The following is an 18,381-nucleotide window of genomic DNA, read 5'->3' on the forward strand; positions in this document are numbered from 1 at the left end:
AAGGCCCATTACATCCAAGACATAAATCATACGATAAATCGAAAATACCAAAGAGTATCAAGTTCAAATTCGTATGCATATACGCACAGGTTGGAAACCTGGAGAACTATCTGAAATTGCAAAGAGTACCATAGCAAGCAAAATAACCACCCATTGCACGCTTAACGCCTAACCAGAAATTACATCAATCATTAATGTCAATCCCACGGCAGATATCCTGCACCTGTTTCTTCCATTCTTGATAATACACATTCTCCATATCCTGCATTTGATTCTTATTTTTCTCAAAGAACACATAGGCAGGATGCATCTCCGAACCTTCCTTGACTGGAAATTTAGATACTGCCGGAACGATCAACGATTGTTTGACGGATGGAGTCGGTACATGGGATCTGATAGAAATACCACCTGAGGAGCTACGTTCCGTTGTGACTAGAATCGCATAGGGAAGGTCTGCGTTCGCGGTCGATAAGCGGGTTGGAACCCACACATCGGTCTGTGAATTTCCGTTCGATTGTGCTCTCTTCTTCCATGACGAAAATGGCGAATACGAAAATGAGGGCGAGGGTGAGAACTGGGGAGGCTGGGAGAAAAACAATTTATTGAGCTTTGCGGAATCAAGAAGCACGCCAGGAGAGCGGGTGTAAAAAATCTTTTCGTAGTGAATCAATTTATGTGAAGCTTTTCTGAGGAGCTTGGTGTTGGATGGGAAGCGGTAGTTTGGATCCGTCATGTCAATATCGTGTATAATTATATCATATTCGTCTTGGTGCTGTTTGAGGATTTTTAAAGCCTCCGCAATACTCCTCGTTGGTGAGTTCTGGTTCCACGATTTGGGGTATAGGAATACTTTGTCCGTCTGGATCTCGCTTTGGGAGGTGAGTGTCTTAAAGAACAAAAGACTCGAGCAGATACCCGATGCGCTGGGTCTTGATATCATTTGGAGGTATGCTTGTTTATGCTTTTGTCCATATCTGTCGCCTTGATCATATTGTCCTGTGTTAAGCCCTTCATTGCTGGAGGACTCCCCTCCCTCCCCGACTCCGCCTCCCCTTCTCCCTCCCGTACCATCATTTTCCACAACAACTTTAGGGAAGGAGAATGTGCCTTTTCGCTGGTTAACGATAGCGTATGCGCCAGCAGGTGACCCGCCGGGTACAGCATAAGGCCATGAGGTGAGGAGGGTTTGCGTGGCGGGGCTGATGGCGGCTTGTATACCCCTGACAGACTTCTGCTGCAGAACGTAGCCCGACAAAAATAGAACAAGAGTAAATAAACTAATTATCGATGTTGATATTGCAAGAGAGATAGTCGAAGATGTCACGAGCACCATGATCAATTATCGGGTAGGTAAAATTGCGACGCAAATTGCTGCATACCATGGTTCTTCTGTCGGCCATGAGGTTGTAACTCAGTCGAGCGTGGCTTGTAGTATTTTAGATGCAGGGTTTCCCTACGAGGATTCGGCCTATATTAATGGGATATGAACAACAGCCAAGCGGGACAAACTGATGACATCAATTTGGTTGCGAGGGCAACCTTATCGATAAGCTTAAATATCCTCAAACTAAATCACACGTGATAACCTTGGTCAACGCCAAATGAAAAAAGATTCACACAACGACCATGCCTTTAAGCAATCATATGTGTCCTACTCTTAGAAATGCCTGTTTCTTCATCACCCTACGAAATCAATTAATAAGAGACTTTAACTTCACTGCTCAGGGCCGACAATGGCGCATCACCGTGCCGATGCCAGCGCCCTCCTGGACAATCGGGGTTACTCCGGTCCCCTAATCCGCGGTGTTAATCCAGCCACACTCTTCGAAAAGGCCGTTCGCGATCGCATCACGGAGTCATATTACTGGAAAGAACAATGCTTTGGCCTCAACGCGGCAACCCTTTGTGATCGAGCCGCGGAACTGTCTTACATCGGTGGAACATACGGGCTTGCACAGAAGCCAACGCCATTCCTATGTTTAGCCTTTAAGCTGCTCCAGCTTGCACCAGAGAAGGAGATAGTGCTGGAGTATTTGAACTTTCACGACCCGGAAAATGGCCATGTTGAAGGTAGCGAAATGAACGGGCTGGAGGAGGAACAAGGTGGTGCTAGTGTTGTTAAAGCTGTTGGGGATTTCAAATATCTTCGTGCTCTAGCAGCGTTTTATATCCGGCTGACTTTTGATGCTGCGGATATATACAAGTCTCTCGAGCCTTTATTGACGGATTACCGGAAACTCAAGAGGAGGATGAAGGATGGTTTTGTATTGACGTATATTGACCAATTTGTCGACGACCTGCTGACAAAGGACCGTGTTTGTGGAACGAGTTTGTGGAAATTACCCTCTAGACATCAACTAGAAGACCTCGATATTCTAGAAGAAAGGATCAGTCCGTTGGCGGCCGAACTGGAAGATATCGATGGAGATTGAATTGGACTCCGGGATAGCTGGGAAGGGTCCAGCAATGGCGAAATTGACTGAACGCGATCGGCCGCTTATTTCCTTCTTCGTTATACCAATTGGTATTGGGTGTCAACCGCATTTGACTATCTTTTGTCTGCGCTGAACCTTTTGAGAAACCAGTGTGCAGTGCAGCCATCACTAGGAAGGAATATTAAGTCAGCGAGGATTCCTACGGTCGAGTTACTCGGGTTCTGTACACGCAGCATTTCCCTAGGTCATTTTATCTAGAACAGCATCAACCCACATAGTTGCGAGCTACCAGAGTCCATAGCCAAATATGAATCCTTGGCGTGGTTCATCCTAACTACATGTTGTCAACATCTCGAGATATGTCGCTATATCTTCATGCGAGACGAGGACTACCACCGACATTGCGAATGTACCGCAGTTGTTTCAACCAGCCTTTTACACGGGTGATGTTCCTTGTATACAATGACCATGAGCGGGATATACCGGTTCATTTAAATGTTACCCTTGATGTTTCACTCGACTCATGCACACATCTTTGTTTGTCAAGGGAGGTTCTTTTCTCAAATCATGGCTATTTAAATCTGTTATATACCACTTGTTCAAAATTCAGATTGGCGGGTCATTTTGACTTCTGCATTTGCAAATCACTTGCTTTTGATTGGGAAGGTTTGCGAAAAGAATGGATAATGGCAAAAAATTATCATTCACAAATCATTCTGAAGCAGTATTCGCTAGAGAAACTTTCCTCTGTTCTGAAAAAGGAGTATAATACGGAATATCATAAGCTCAAAGTCGCCACTCATTATAACTGCTTCACACCCTTACTACCTATGCCACTTTGCCTACCACCTTTTCCACCTAAGCAGCTCTCCTACTTCTCGGCTGTCGACTTCTCCAATACTGACCGCACGACGTGCTCGACATGCCATATATTTTATACTCCAGAGTGACCTCATGCCATCCTTCAGAGTCTTTGCAATCAGTTTGCCCCACTGAGTTTGTCTTAGAATTCCGTGATAGGAGTGGAAAGTTACTCGAACTAAATACATTAGAGGAACAAAGGGGATGATGACCGAGCATCTGGCAGCTAACTACCATGCAGCAGTCGCAAATGCTGAGGGACGGGTTTTGCAAGAATCAATGGAGCTCATGGGGTTCTCCTGGCCGGCTTCGAGGCTCCAGGATCCTTGTTGGATTGGCTTATTCGTGGGGATTTTGGGAAAAAATCTGACGATGGTTGTATGCGAAGGAGGGTAAGAGAAAGATGAGAGAAGGTTTTATTTCAACATTGTGGGTGAATGAAATGACAGGGGAAGAGCTAATAGAAACTCACCGATCCATAGAAAGCTGCATTTTCCATTTTTATAAGTCTGGAATTGGCACATGGATCTGACGCAGTTGAGGACCCATTTGTCTCTCTCGATTCCAACCAAATGCTGCACAAGTGGCTGAGACCCTCAACATAAGTATGTACTATTCTTTTCCATCGCTTGAGGTGTCTTCCTTTAATGATGTCCATATCTTCAGGGGCTAGAAACCCTAATTTTATGAGCAATTATGATAGCAGAATGTAATAGAGAAGGGAAAGTTTATCCACTGTATTTGTGAGTTTAGAACTCCAGATTCAAGAACAACATCAAGGAAATAAGAAGTCAGAAGATGAACTAAGAGTCACCAAACTGGCTGTCACCAAAGAACAAAAGGGAAACTGAATCCAGTCGCTACTCTATACTACATTATATCATACAGTTCGCAGACAACTTCCCAGATACAGCTCAATTCGCTGCACATCGTCCAAAGCAGCAAGAACACCAATATACCCATCAGGCCTCACAACTGCAATAACACCTTTATCCGTTGGTACCCCAAATGTGGCATACACATCCTGCAACGCACTCCCGTTATAAAAGCGCATTTCTGCATGCTTTTTGAGCTCACTAGGGACTTCGTCCCATAGGAAATCGGACTTAAGCTCGGGGTGAATGGCAACAAGTTCCAGAATAGAAGGCGGAAACTTATTAGTGAGGAGCGTCGATCCAATACTCTTGAGGGCTGCGGCGGATACGCCTGTTGGGGAAAGCAGGTCATTTGATGTCAGGATTAAGATCCTGAAACGCGCCGTGGAAGGGAAATCTAATTTTCGATTAGTTTTCAATGATCCGATTCTACTACTACCTTGGCCTTGAGGAAAAAACGTAGGACCTTGTGGTGGAGAAGAAATGAAAGAGGAACGCCTACCATCCTGGAGATCTCGAGGGCACCCATCCGCATGTCGTTTCACCTTTACGTTGAGTAGCCTCCGCCCCGGACGCAGAATTCCAGATAAGTAGTCTTTACCCTGAACTGGATTCTTAGGGTAGTCCTTCTCGACCAGGGAATTCTCCGGATACTCAATACCGCAACCACTGGTGAAACCATTTCCAGTATTGAAGACCTCGAGGAATTTTTCATGTGATAATCCGTTTGCATCACCTCCAATTTCGTCTTCTCCTGCGCCAATCTTCCCTGAAAACATAGAAGAGAAGGCTTTATCAAACTCAATGAGTTGCTTTGCGACGGTGTGTCGCTCCTCATGATAAGTATCAAGGATTGGGTCTGGAAGATTATCTGCAGAAGCAGGTGTAAGACCGTTGATGAAGTAGGCCAGCTTCCAACTGAGGTTATAGGAATCCATCATTGAAACGTTCATTCCTTGTCCTGCCTAGATCAAATTCAGTGCTCCGAATACATTTGAATGGATTTAAAACAGGATACTCATAATAGTCGAAGTGGTGCTGACCTTTGGGCTATGGGTGTGGCATGCTAAGAGATCGTCAGCTACCGTTCAACATCGACTTATGTGGTATTATGCTTACCATCACCGACAATGAAAACTCTTTGTACTCCCTTCGAATCCTTCACTATGAATTTATCTGCGGCCCGCTGCCCAATCTGATACGCCGTCCACCAATCCACTGCATCATCATCATATTTTGGCTTGATATAGTACGGCTGTAAGACGGACTGAACTTGCTTGAATATGCCCTCTACAGTAACATTGCTTCGGCGAGCCTTCGCGTCAACGGCAGCCCCGTTGCTGCGACCGTTGCATTCTTCATCCACTGGCCGTACATCCTCCTGAACTTGCACATAGAGGCGGGTAAGGTAGTCTCCATTAGAAATCCGTTCACGGGGAATAATCATAACGGATCCAACGGGAGAATGAATCGCGGTTCTTCGTCGAATATCAGGGAAATCCGTATCTGCAACGAAATCGACAACACCCCATACGTGGTCCATCCAGTCACCTTCCATCTGGAGGCTCATACAATTACGAACCGTGGACCGGGCACCATCCGCCCCGACAAGATGCTTAGTTCGAATGGTGCGCCGAACGTTGTCCACATCGATTTGTGCAATAACGGGGAAATCGGGATCCCCTTCTTCATCTATCTTCACATCCACCAGGGTGCTAGATCGTAAGACACCGCGTTTGGAGTACTTGAGTAGATTGTCCTCAAATATACGCTCGATGCGCCCTTGGTGAATGGTAACTTCATGTGGGAAACGTGCCGGAACACATATATCAGGAACAATCGATGTTCTCTCGATCAATCGTCCCTTAGATATTAATTCGGGATCCGCAGTAGGATTCCAAAAGGCAACATCCCACATTTGACAGCCTTCTGTGAGGATCTCGTCGGCCAGGCCCAAGCTCTTAAGCACCTCAAGAGTACGGGGTTGAAGGCCATCTGCCTGGCCAGATTTTAGTGCACTTGGTTTGGAGTCCAAGCAAAGGAGAGATGTATCTGGTAAGCCATAACGGGCCAACAGTAGCTCAAGCATCAAGCCCGCAGGACCTGCCTACAACAATTCACAGCGTGTCAGATCTCAACCCACATATCGCACATGACTAGAAAGACCTTCAGGTTGAAGCGTCCATAATAGTTACAGTAAACTCAACAACAATAGTTGGTATACATGATGTGGCGCGTTCGCCTTGCGTCTTTGATTGCATAAATAAGGACGGGCTTAACTACGACATAACAATTAGATGAGCAAATGTGATTCTCAGAACGTACCCCAGAGATAACTACTTCATACTTCTCCACTCCATCACTTTCTATATCAGATTGGCCATGCACCTTCGGTTGGAACTTTGGGGAGAGGCGGGGCAGTGGAGGCGCAAAGAGAGGAAGGACTCGCAGGTCCCGGGAAGAAGCTGAGAAATCCGAGAGCACAGCCATTGCAAGGCCAGATGTCAGCCAAATCGGGGTAACCAAAACAAGAAGCTGCCAGGAATTAAAAAAAAAAAAAAAAAAACACAAGCAGCAAAACGGACGAGTTTGCACTTTAAAGGACCTAACCAAACAGATTCAGGGGTACAGGGGTATTCCAAGTGCGCCAAGCAGCTGCAATCAACCACAAACCTCAGACGATGTGCTTCGAAAATCCTAAGGACTCCCATGAAGCGCGTGCTACAAGGCCTGGATTCAACCATAGGATGTGAGATTCGCCAACCCCACGCTCCAAGTCCTCTCAAGGACGACAAGCCAGGCCATGTGGATCAAGGCACCAGGGTTAGCAAGAAGAGCAGGGCTGCACCGTCGTAATGGCAGCGAGCCAACACATTCTAATCCTCCCCATGTGCGTTGGACTCGCATGGGAATTCGCTTTGGGATCTCACACTACAGTCAAAGCATGCATTATTGAACGGGGGATCAGAAGCTGTTGTTCGAAATGAGCAGCTGGCATAAGGTGAACTTTGTTTAATGAAGTCGATTCCTCAATTGAGGCATCCCACGGATAAAAGCACAGGTACTTCCGCCAATCACCTCACACACGCTTTATCAGCAAGCATTGCTGACATCCTTCAACAACCGGTAGTTATACGGCGTAGTTACTCTTGAGTCTTGATCACCCATAACGCCGCGTTTTCCTGAATGACAGGGTTTACATTAACCGTCTCAATTGCGTTTACGGGAATTTTTATATCAATTTGACTGAAGCTATTGACTCTCTCCCTGTCCTTTCTAGTTTTGCTCCAGTTTACCCGAAAATGCTTCATTCAGCTCATACAGGCCTTGATGCGCTCGCTGACGCCTCTTCTCCCCATGTTCACATCATACCAAGACTTCTCATTGTGCTTTCCCCAACAATAATGGAACCAAATTAACATCAATCCCCTCGCGCCAAATGCAACTAGCACTTGGTGGCGTCTGACACCTCTTGACCTTCTGCACGCATCACCAGGGTACATCATCCTACGTTCTAGAGTCAGCACACCAAGTGCATGGATTTCCAGGGAAGCTCCTGTTCCAGAAAAGTTTGTTTCCCAGGATATTGGGTAATACCGCTCCATGCAGCGGAATGGACGGAGCCCAAGAAGAAGAGACCACGGAAACGATGCGCAGGATCCTAGATGATTCAAACTCCTGCCTCGTTTTATTGCCCTTGGTCCTTGTAATGGACCACCTCGACAAAAGTGCGGTTATCTCCCCCACCATCCTACATATTACGGGCAATTTATAGTTATGCCTTCGAAGTTCCAAGATATTACGCCAGTTCCCACCTGCTTATCATCGCACTTTAGTTGGCGTGGAATCCATCTATCCCATTATAAATGGGGCTTCATCACCGCTCAATATACTTTGAAAGAGGATCTCTCATCTGCGTTCTCTCGACCTGACGTCAGATGTCGAATGCTGCGCTAGTATTGTGGGAATTTGGGCGTCGGTGTTGTGACGAATGGTTCCTTTTGATCGTCATTAGGCCCATCACGCAAACTGATCAATGATAGCCTGATAGGATCACGAACTGCATATGGCTTTGCATCGGTTGTATGCCCTATTTTGGGGACCCCTTTCACCAACCTCTTGAAATATATGCCAATGGTCATGTTGCCCGGTGGTTGCTTGGTCTTTGGTTTGCAATTGGGCGATATGAACAATGAATGGAAAAGTAGGCGCATCATACCCTCGTTAGTCGTCGAGTTGCATTACTAGGCGCTTTTCTATCATTCGGATCATCAGTGGACGGCAATCGGAACACCTCCGCAGAGGGTTGCTACTATGTTGTACTACGGCGTGTGTACTGCACTTCTTATTCGACATTCTCCGTCTTCTCTTCCCTGGGGTAGTTCTCATGCAGCCAGCGAACAAAGACGAACCATTTACCATCGTTCGATCCCTACAAGGTTCCAAGTATCAAAGGCATTATTCGCCTCCGTCCCCTGCTACTGAGACCCGTTTTTCCTATCCTGTAATTCTTGAGTGCCAGGCTCTTCAACGCAGACCAGTTCAATGTACTGGCTACCAATTCATACTCGATCAGTCGATCTGTTTCGCCATTCCAGGGTCCGTAGTTTGTCGAAGCTCCGCCCCATTTGAAGCACTTGAAGAGACCCCTGTTGGTACTGCGACAACAACGCATTCACAAACGCAGAGATCATGCTCTCAATGATGAGGAATTGTCAACTATCAAACTCAAAGCAGTCCAGACCTATGTTTTGTGCGTAGTTTCGACGGACAACATATATGACACGTCAATTAATGGTAAAAATACCGACAGGGCTGTCAAGAAAACACATCCGCACTATTCATTGAAATGAACTGAGAAATTGTTCAAGTTGAATCTCTTATCCATAATAATCGCCATAAACTTGCAGACCACGTGGATATTTTTCCGAACACCACAAACTCATGAAGTCTCAAGACAAGTCTGATTGGCTTCTTTCCTATGCGGGCGTGACCGATTTGAGATATTTTATTCATATTATGACGGTCGTTCTTCGGGAACGAAGGGAGTATCATTTAGAATTCTCCTTACAGAGTATTCAATTCTTTACTCCGCGGCGTGGAATTCCGTGAATTCAAAAACTCCCGTAATAATCAGTTGATCACGGACAGCCGCAGGTTATAAGCTACCAGGGCTAGTTTCCAAAATCCGCCAGTGGACCGGGAAAAAAAAGTGTCTGAAAACGAAGCCAAAATGGCCGAAATTGATGGCTCAATGCATCGGCTCGACCTGAATTCGTCGACCGGGAGTGGCAGGACTTGTTCCTGAAGTTCTTAAGTTAGCTTAGCTAGCTTATCAGTTGGCGTGCTGCTCAAAAGCCCCCCGGCGGGAGAGGTGCCAACCGCCCCATTAGGTCCTCAGATCATGCCAGCGGCCAAGAAAATAAATGACGGCTGAGCCCAGCGCCGTCCGTGCCGCGCCTATGTTCCTTGCGGTGTTCTCGAAAAGTCTGAAATCTTACTCCTCTAGCGCCTAAAATAGCGGAGACCGGGGTTGTAATTATACCGCAACCCTGAAATAACACTCTTGAGTTCACCTCTATGAGGACGCAACTAAGCGAAACAAGTAACGGCAAGCATCCGAATCTGCAGACTGCATCCTTTACACCATGTGGTACCCAGCTGATGTGATTAACCCGGTCTGCCCTGCAATCTAAACGAGCCTGGGATTCTCGCCCGTTTTTGTCTCGGGCCATGCCATTTGCTGGACCAAGGATCAATGCTCAATTGTCTAGCTTACAATGCAACTAGTCTGTCAAGAGGCGTGAAACAAAGGGATTCTAAGGAAATGTCATTCCAATTGACATTGTCCGGGGGACCTGGAGGGAATGACCCCTGAATAGTCTATGGCGTTTGTTGTGGTGGGAGCCATGTGGAATTCGGCCTGCGGCGTGTAAAGTTCACTACTTCATGCATGAACTTGGATTTTCGATGTCCCTTTTTTTTTCTACCTTCCCCTCTTCTCCTTCCTGAGTTCCGTATTCGTTTCTTTCCTTTTTCTTTCTATCGATCTTTCTTTTAATCTTCTCGTCACTCGTTTACCACACCTTTTTCCTTTACCCACTTTCTCCATTTCCCCCATTCATCTTCTCCTGCCGGGAAAAAAGTACGAAGAAATAGCAATGGTTGGTCAGGGTAGCTCCAGGCAGCCGTCCTCCGACGCCTCTGACCATGTCAAAATGACCATCGATGATTCTGGCAATCCAATTGACAATCTTGAAGCCGCGGCCGGGAAGGAAGGCTATCTTCTTGACACATCTCATGCGCGAAGCGGAGATCTGAAAACGACTCAGGATGGGCGTACAATCCTCATCCCCCAGCCATCAGCATCGCCGTTGGATCCCCTCAACTGGTCATGGGCGAGGAAGCATCTCATCCTCATAATTGTATCTATGACTGCATTCCTTCCTGATTATGGAAGTGCAACGGGGGCCGTGACACTGCTTCCACAATCTGCGTAAGATATACATCTCATGAGTCGAAATTTTAGCAGAAAATATTCTAATTATCTAAAAAAAATATCTAGGATCTGGAAGATGACCCCAGATGAGGTAAACCATTCACAAGTCGGAAATGTCTTCATGTTAGGTGCAGGAGGTGTATTTGTCGTGGCTCTTGCGGCGTATTTCGGCCGGTACCCTGTCTTTTTCTGGTTTGCCATTATCGCAACTGCGACAGCTGTTTGGTGTACAGCAGCCCAAACCTTTGAATCTTTCATGGTAAGCCCGTTTATAAGTCATTGAAACAGTGGGAATGAATATGTCTAACAAATTTTGTGCTTTTCAGGCTGCTAGGATTCTCAATGGCTTCTTTTCCACAGTGGCTCAAGGGGTTAGTTCAATCACTACCAAATCGACATGCGATCTTTGAGAGCCGAATTACTGAAAAATATTTTCTCCAGGGTGGCCTCATGTTCATCAAGGATCTCTTTTTCTTCCACGAACATGCGCGAAAAATCAATATCTGGTCTAGCTTCATCATTGTCTCTCCATATCTCGGCCCTCTCTTCACCGCTTTCATCATCAACACGCAGATATGGCAATGGGCCTTCGGTGTTTACACGATAATGACAGCTCTCTGCCTAGCCCTCATCATCTTCTGTATCGACGAGACATACTATGATCGCAAGCTTCCTGAATCTCAGCAGCCTCCTCGTGGACCACAGTGGAAGCGAATGGTTGGGATTGAGCAGTGGCACTCACGTCATCTGCGCAACACATTCAAAGATGCCTGCATGCGCCCCCTTATCATTATCTGCAAACCACCCGTCTTCATCTCCATGGTCTATTATTTATTAACGTTCGCCTGGGTTGTTGGGATTAACACCACCCTCTCTATTTTCCTTGGTCCCCTGTACAACTTTGGCCCCAAACAGATTGGTCAGTATATCACCCCAATCATCCTTCTCCAACACGTTTTCCTCCCTAACCACTAGCTCTAAAAGGCTTTTTCTATTTCACTCCCGTCACCGCTGCCATCCTCGGCGAAATTGCAGGTCACTGGTTGCACGACCTCATCGCTAGAACGGCCGCACGACGCAACAACGGTCGCCTAGAGCCCGAATCCAGATACGTAGCAACCTGGATCGCAACCCCATTTATGTTTGCAGGACTAATCCTGCTCGGCTTCGCACTCGAGCGGGAGTATCATTACATGCTAGCTTCGCTGGGATGGGGTCTGTATGTATTCGGAATTATGATCACGACTGTTGCGGTCAACGCATACGTTCTAGATAGCTACCCAGAGGCTAGTGGAGAAGTGGCCGCATGGATCAATTTCGGGCGTACGACAGGTGGGTTTGTTGTCAGCTATTTCATGGTACGGTGGGCGCATGAACAAGGCACCATTCGCCAGTTCGGGACAATGACGGGAATTTGCGGCTTTGCGTTTTTGATGGTTTTGGGATTACAGATTTTTGGAAAGAGGATGAGGCTTTGGGCCGGGCCGGCTAAGTTTAAGACGGTCTAAACATACCGCAGCCAGCCAGCCTTGGAGACTAATTGGGCGCTTTTCATTTTGCCGGTTATGTTCTTCCTACGTCTACTCTGAAGATTCGTTATAAATTTGTAGTATGTCCAGAACACAAACTGAACTGACGTTTATTTTATACTTGACCGCGGTTTCAGTTGCGGGCTCTGTGCGAGATAGCAAACAGGGTGCCCATAAAACAAGAGGCTAGCGAGCCTTTTCCATCCAGGTTCGATTTTCGCTCACTATTACCAGCGCCATGCCCAAGACTGGCGAATCTTGACTCGGCCAGTGTGAAAGGGAAAGGAAAGTTACCGGCTCCACAAGGGACAGGGGTATCTCTCAGGGATATTGCACAGTAGTGTAGTAACCCCCTCACGAACCGCCCCAAAATGCAAGATAATGAAAACCCCTCCCTTTCGACAGTAAATTGCAGCACATGGTATCTCGCCGTCTCCAGATGAAGAAATCCGCTAACTCTGTCGCTAGCCACTTTCGGCAGATGTCAGATATCCAAGAAATTGTGACGTGGTTCAATAGCTATCAGTTGAAAGGATTGCTGACAAGATCATGGATTGAAAGTTAACACAGGCGCAATTAACCTGATCAACCTGCATTCCAGCCGCGCCAATGCAAAATTAGCTCTGGCGTTGTATTACCCTCTCGAGTTATGTCCTATTCTCTAGCCATCATTGGTCAGATTCCCGAGATCAGGATATCCCAAGAAGAAACGTCCATGTGCTAGGATCCAGGTTTTCCAGACCCCTTCGAGAAAGCTGAGATTGTCCGTTAGCGGGGCCCATGAACCAGCAAAAGTTGTTCAATCAAACACATTAACTAGTTATCAACAACCTTCTCGTAAGCATCTCGACAACCGTCGCATCATGAAGCGGGACCCGTGGCCCAATTGGCAAGGCGTTTGACTACGATTAAACATACCTTCTCATCAAAAGATTGTGGGTTCGAATCCCACCGGGTTCAACACGAACTTTCTGTTTTTGGGGTCTGTTTGGAGATTTCTATCTATCACACTCCCGCTCTCTATCAATCATAGAACAAAACTCTCGGTTTTTTAACACCCCCTCTGCGTCTCCAGGTAACCTGTGGTTGTGAATCTGTATCATCAAACGAGGGCCCGTGGCCCAATTGACAAGGCATTTGACTCTGATTATATACTCCTTCTCATCAAAAGATTGTGCAATCGAATCTTACCATATTCGGTACCTTTTTATTATTGCCTTGTGGGCAAGGTTCTGCCCTATGTCTGGTAATTTAAGGTGTAATTCAAGAATTCAGCTGCCATCGGGCATGAATACACCAAATCATGCTTTTTTTGAGCCATTGTGTTTTCATACTTAGGAAAATTAGGTTTAAACTAGCCGAACAAAATAGCGCCGCAGTTGTTTCATTTCTCTGAAGCCTGTTTCCGCTGTCTGAGCTGAGGGGGGAGTTTTTTGCTCTGAAAAATATGACGTAATCCGGTAAAATGGGATTAAGACCACATGATATACGTTACTTTCAGAATCAGTTTCTATTTTTGTGAAAATCAATTTTGATATGTGTGCAATTCTGACCAACATACAAATAAACAATTGGGTGGGTGGCGGGGGAGAACAATCGAAAAAAAAAAAAAAGAATTCAGAAAAAATTGAACCCGGTGGGATTCGAACCCACAATCTTTTGATGAGAAGGTATGTTCAATCGTAGTCAAACGCCTTGCCAATTGGGCCACGGGTCCCAATTTGATGGAACCATGGTCGGTTGGCATCGTTATATCTTCTCAATCGCCCATATCGGAAACGGCAACGCCCTAACACCGCACTTTGTTACCTCTCGACGATTACTAGTTACTACGTCCACACAGAAGGAATGATATAAACGGTTTGAGCAGGGTTTTCTTGCACGCCTCACGAATTTGCGCTGCCGAGTCTGTTGGCGCTCTTAGGCTTTAATTTCCTTACACTAGGAGTGCTTGTCCAAGCACCCAGATGCTTGTCAAGCTAGTCTCGGTGCAGACTGACAGGAAAATTAAACCCACCAGGTACGGTGCCTAGAGGCATCTTTTTCCTTGGTCATGATCTTGCTAACATATTTGCGCAGGCGCGGTGGGCTCGGGCCATCCCAGTCAGACCCGGTTGACAGCTGATGCTTTGGCCTTTGTTACATCCTATACATCCTATACCATGGCGAACAAGACTCAGTCAGCCTTGATTTCCGACAACCAGGCGCAAACACCCCATCGTTTTACTTGATTGGAGGAATTCACATTCCCCATTATTGTTTGAATAACTTCTTATTCCAGATATGTTGCATCACTTTTTAGTGAAATGAGAGAACCACAGCTAAGACCGGATGGAAGCCCAGCCATAGCAATTCCAATTTTCAACTTCCTTGGATGTTCAGGGATCCAATATGGAGAGCTTGCTATCATGCTCTGCTTTGGGTATATGGATGCGAGAACGAAATGAAACACAAAATGAAAAGTGGAAGTTTGCGATGCTGTCCCACAGCCTTGTGCGGACAGCCTTTTTTTTTTTTTTTCCGTAATCAAACAGAATTCGCTGAGTTTGAACAGTTGGCTGTCTAAGAATAAGTAGACAATCTCATGTGCTATTGGACAGATAAAACGTGACAGAGGAGTAAACTAATGACAAAAAGTTCCTACCGTGGCCTGGTTCGAATTTTGACAAAAGAATATATTAGAGTTCGACTCGCGATCCTGTATCTCGATTACTGGCCCACGGTGTCGACGGCAGGGTGCCTGAATGAGACTAGGACGATACAGGTTAAAAGGATCAATAACGATACCAGCAATTTGGTATTAGAGCTGGCGGAAAATGAAGACCACATGGGAAATCCTTCCCGAAAATGATTTCGAATTCCTCACTGAAGAATGAATACCTTCGCTGACCAGCCCACGTTACAGCGTCGCATTTTCGTCATTTCGGGACACACCTTACCCTAACAACTTAGTTCCTTACTAAAACATCCAGGAGTAGCATAAGGTTAAAATACTCATGCTTGAGAGGGAATATCAAGGAAGCTCACACCGTTTTTCGTCGAATAAATGTTGAACCAAATGTTTAACATCAAAGCTGTTCTTGTCGGATTCAGTTACCAGACTGGCTTCTTCGCGTCTGCGGGCGTCTTACTTGCTTGAGAGAAAGGGAAATATGCAGAAAACTTGGCTGACTGTTGCAGACACTAAATCATGTAGCCAATGCTGATGTCTCCAAAGCGGAGCTATCGTCTGCGACTCCGCCAAGCGGCAATCTGAGGCGCGCCTTCATGGGGCCGGGATATGATGTGCTACCAACATGGGGAGTGGCTGAACAGTTTGTTTAGCTTCGAACTAAGCGTTAGTTCCGGAACAATCTCTGAAGGGGGAGATCAAGTATGGCCAAGTTGGTGCGGGACGAGATCCTCGAGGTCTTGAAAATCGCTAGTAATTATATGATGAGCGTTTCGTTAAGGGAGTCGAATGTGTGAAAGCATGCCCTTGGGCTTTTCAGCGTTGTTGGTTTTCACAGTCTTCAGCTCACTGAGGTATTTGCCCTCGGTAATATTTCAAAATCCCATGCGAGTCCAGAGGTATATCTTCCGATGCAGGCTTGGGCACTGGCGTGGAAACTTCTTGATCAGGATGCAGCCTCAAGAAACGAAACCTCAACTGTACAGAAGCAACAGACTCGGCAAAAACCCATCGCATTGATCAATTGCCACTCTATCCGCCTCTGGCTGTATTTCCATACGGCCTCCTCGTTGAAAAATGTTCCTCCTGAAAAGGCAGGAAGGGCCTAAATGACGGCAGCCCACTGGCTAAAGGAAGAGTGATTTAATGCCGGCCGCCCGGCACGCCATCTTCATTGGACAATGAAGCGATTTTCCTGTCGTCATCCCAGGGTGCAGCTAGTTCAACTCCTTGCAGGGTGATGGTCAAGGCTTAGGAGTCCATCTTTCTTGTGGCTGCTCTGGTATCAACGCGATTATTCGAGGTTACCTTGCCAGGATTTTCAGCCATGTTACTTTCCTTTCGGTACTTGGACTTCCTGCCTACGAAGTACGCAGCGTACTATGTACGCAGTAAGCCCCACGGAGAAAATGAGGAGGGGTGAGAATCGAACACACAGGAACATTTGAGCGGCGTTCTTCGATGTTGATATTGTCTCATTTCCCTTGCTTGCTGGGTCCGCGGTAAGCCGCAATATATTTTCCTGGCATGAATGAAAATATTATTCTTTTCATGTTCCGTCGTGGCCAGATCATCTAATTTAAGCCGTCCCGTTGGAGATCATTTTCATAGTTTGTTGCGGGTCACTTTTATAGACCCTTTTCCCTTCCACTGCTGCCTCTCTGCCACACTTTTGTCAATGACGTTTCACAGAGCTGGTATTTAGCTAGACTGGTGGTGGAAACAGACTATACTACCATGGACGATCTGGGGCCACCTCCAGATGGAGACGTTAACAAAGGTCCTATGCTCAATGCCATAACGTGGACGGAATGCGGTGTTGCGCTCGCTCTGGTCCTGGCAAGAATCATAACAAGAACCCGATTAATACAACGTTGGGGATGGGACGATGCTTTCATGTGCCTGGCGATGGTGCGGACTTTTTTTTAAAGCCTTTTCCTTTGATGTGCAATTTATTATGGTATCTAATTGTTTTCCTACAGGTATGCGCGCTTGTGAACACCGTTTGTGTAACGATCTGTATCCATTACGGAACCGGCCGCCATGTCTACTATTTAAACGATTATCAAAAGGTTCAAGCGAATAAGTACAATTGGATCTCCCAGGGCTTTCATGTCATGTCGACGAACTGGGGCAAGGTCTCCATTGCTTTTTTCCTCCTTCGAATCGTCGATAGAGCGAAACGACAGAGATATATCTTCTTTGTTGGTATGGTTGTACTGACCATTGTCAACTCCGTCTGCGTGTACACTATTTATGGTCAATGTACCCCGACAACTGCTCTCTGGAATGGCGTAGGCCCCGGCAAGAAGGGCTCATGTTGGCATCCAAATATCCAACGGGATTATGCATTTTTCCAGGGTTGTATGTATAACTTTCCCCCATGTCGGGCATGCTCCCTTAGTCGCTTTCTACAAGGCAATCAGACTGATATCAGATTTCATGCGCAAACAGCCTTTTCTGCCGCATCTGATTTAGTTCTTGCTCTCTACCCTGTTTTCATTATATGGCAGCTCCAAATGGCCCGAAACATAAAAATCGGCCTTACGTGTGTTCTGGCCCTCGGCGTTGTGTGAGTTCTTTTTTTTCTTTCTTTTTTCCCCCTTTACTGCGTCTTATCGTATCGACTACGTCCATTCGATTCTGCATATCAGAGCCTACTGCTAATTGAACAACGCGGGGGGAAAATAATCAGTGCCACTGCTGCCGCGGTTGTCAAAACAATATTTTTAGCTGAACTCGTCGCCCGTTCCGACTATACCTTTGAAACGATAAACCTAACAACCTGGATCTCAACGGAGCAATACCTAATTATAATCGCTGCCTGCATCCCCACCCTAGGCCCTCTCTTCACCGCCACCACCGGCCGCACGCCCTCCGGAAGACGCGCCGGCTCCTCACCGGGCTACAAACCGAGCGGTTCCCACAGTCGACGCTATTTCCAGCAGGGACATAGTTCTGCAGGTGCAAGCGGATTTGGGTACAAGAAGCGCGCAGGAAGCGACATGCTCACATACACTATGGATGAATTTACAACGACCACAACTACGAACGATGGCTGGACGCGGACGTCACCGCCTAACGGACGCAAGAGCGATGAAGGCAGCGAGGATGCTATTATTAAAGGCATGCCGGAGACCGATGTGGTGGATTTCCGCCAACGCGACCGGGCGGGTAGTAACGAGCGCACCCAGAGCTCTAGGGGAATCCTGAAGACGATGGAGGTGCAGGTTAACTCGCAGAACTTGGGGAGAAATACGCCGCGCCGGCCTCCTGCGAATAAGAAGGTTCTGCTGCCGTGGGAGCCAACGAGCCCCGCGTGATTTAGTTACTTATGGTATATAAGTTTTTTTTTTATGTGCTGTTTATTATTTAATGTATTTTTTTGGGAGGGGGGGATATATGTGTAGATATATATGTGTGTGCGCTAAGTCGAAGGGCTTGCTGCATAGCACCGGGAGTTACTATGGGTTTTGGAAAATATCTACTACTATCTGTGTATAAGCGATCC

General features: G+C 46.5%; 8 protein-coding genes and 2 non-coding genes across 10 annotated transcripts; 7 read left to right on the forward strand and 3 right to left on the reverse strand.

The window, feature by feature from the left end:
• Nucleotides 1–46: 46 nt before the first annotated feature.
• On the reverse strand, nucleotides 47–1,400 carry HCBG_06637 (uncharacterized protein; the record flags this gene model as incomplete). The annotated part of the gene is made up of 2 exons (XM_045433686.1): nucleotides 47–1,234; nucleotides 1,380–1,400. The coding sequence occupies 2 exons, from the start codon at nucleotides 1,398–1,400 to the stop codon at nucleotides 185–187; spliced, it is 1,071 nt and encodes a 356-aa protein (XP_045285999.1).
• Nucleotides 1,401–1,636: 236 nt separating this feature from the next.
• HCBG_06638 (pre-mRNA-processing factor) lies at nucleotides 1,637–3,148 on the forward strand (the record flags this gene model as incomplete). Its single annotated transcript, XM_045433687.1, has 1 exon — nucleotides 1,637–3,148. The coding sequence occupies one exon, from the start codon at nucleotides 1,734–1,736 to the stop codon at nucleotides 2,430–2,432; it is 699 nt and encodes a 232-aa protein (XP_045286000.1).
• Nucleotides 3,149–4,176: 1,028 nt separating this feature from the next.
• Nucleotides 4,177–6,661, reverse strand: HCBG_06639 (FAD binding domain-containing protein; the record flags this gene model as incomplete). Its single annotated transcript, XM_045433688.1, has 5 exons — nucleotides 4,177–4,568; nucleotides 4,674–5,136; nucleotides 5,215–5,237; nucleotides 5,291–6,278; nucleotides 6,497–6,661. The coding sequence occupies 5 exons, from the start codon at nucleotides 6,659–6,661 to the stop codon at nucleotides 4,177–4,179; spliced, it is 2,031 nt and encodes a 676-aa protein (XP_045286001.1).
• Nucleotides 6,662–10,332: 3,671 nt separating this feature from the next.
• On the forward strand, nucleotides 10,333–12,318 carry HCBG_06640 (uncharacterized protein; the record flags this gene model as incomplete). The annotated part of the gene is made up of 4 exons (XM_045433689.1): nucleotides 10,333–10,667; nucleotides 10,737–10,929; nucleotides 11,031–11,589; nucleotides 11,655–12,318. 4 exons carry the CDS (start codon nucleotides 10,333–10,335, stop codon nucleotides 12,176–12,178), a joined length of 1,611 nt encoding a protein of 536 aa, XP_045286002.1.
• Nucleotides 12,319–12,336: 18 nt separating this feature from the next.
• HCBG_06641 (uncharacterized protein) lies at nucleotides 12,337–13,101 on the forward strand (the record flags this gene model as incomplete). The annotated part of the gene is made up of 2 exons (XM_045433690.1): nucleotides 12,337–12,513; nucleotides 12,865–13,101. The coding sequence occupies 2 exons, from the start codon at nucleotides 12,337–12,339 to the stop codon at nucleotides 13,099–13,101; spliced, it is 414 nt and encodes a 137-aa protein (XP_045286003.1).
• Nucleotides 13,071–13,159, forward strand: HCBG_11056. Its single transcript has one exon. It is a non-coding gene; the product is annotated as a tRNA-Arg (tRNA).
• A 668-nt stretch (nucleotides 13,160–13,827) lies between these two features.
• Nucleotides 13,828–13,916, reverse strand: HCBG_11057. The gene has a single exon. It is a non-coding gene; the product is annotated as a tRNA-Arg (tRNA).
• Nucleotides 13,917–13,931: 15 nt separating this feature from the next.
• On the forward strand, nucleotides 13,932–15,050 carry HCBG_06642 (uncharacterized protein; the record flags this gene model as incomplete). The annotated part of the gene is made up of 4 exons (XM_045433691.1): nucleotides 13,932–13,938; nucleotides 14,279–14,378; nucleotides 14,502–14,621; nucleotides 14,882–15,050. 4 exons carry the CDS (start codon nucleotides 13,932–13,934, stop codon nucleotides 15,048–15,050), a joined length of 396 nt encoding a protein of 131 aa, XP_045286004.1.
• A 524-nt stretch (nucleotides 15,051–15,574) lies between these two features.
• On the forward strand, nucleotides 15,575–15,979 carry HCBG_06643 (uncharacterized protein; the record flags this gene model as incomplete). The annotated part of the gene is made up of 2 exons (XM_045433692.1): nucleotides 15,575–15,661; nucleotides 15,716–15,979. The coding sequence occupies 2 exons, from the start codon at nucleotides 15,575–15,577 to the stop codon at nucleotides 15,977–15,979; spliced, it is 351 nt and encodes a 116-aa protein (XP_045286005.1).
• A 628-nt stretch (nucleotides 15,980–16,607) lies between these two features.
• Nucleotides 16,608–18,193, forward strand: HCBG_06644 (uncharacterized protein; the record flags this gene model as incomplete). The annotated part of the gene is made up of 4 exons (XM_045433693.1): nucleotides 16,608–16,781; nucleotides 16,853–17,234; nucleotides 17,325–17,442; nucleotides 17,566–18,193. 4 exons carry the CDS (start codon nucleotides 16,608–16,610, stop codon nucleotides 18,191–18,193), a joined length of 1,302 nt encoding a protein of 433 aa, XP_045286006.1.
• Between the last annotated feature and the right edge of the window lie 188 nt (nucleotides 18,194–18,381).

This window comes from Histoplasma capsulatum (genome assembly GCF_000150115.1).
Source record: "Histoplasma capsulatum G186AR genomic scaffold supercont2.9, whole genome shotgun sequence".
Classification (NCBI taxonomy): Eukaryota; Fungi; Ascomycota; class Eurotiomycetes; order Onygenales; family Ajellomycetaceae; genus Histoplasma; species Histoplasma capsulatum.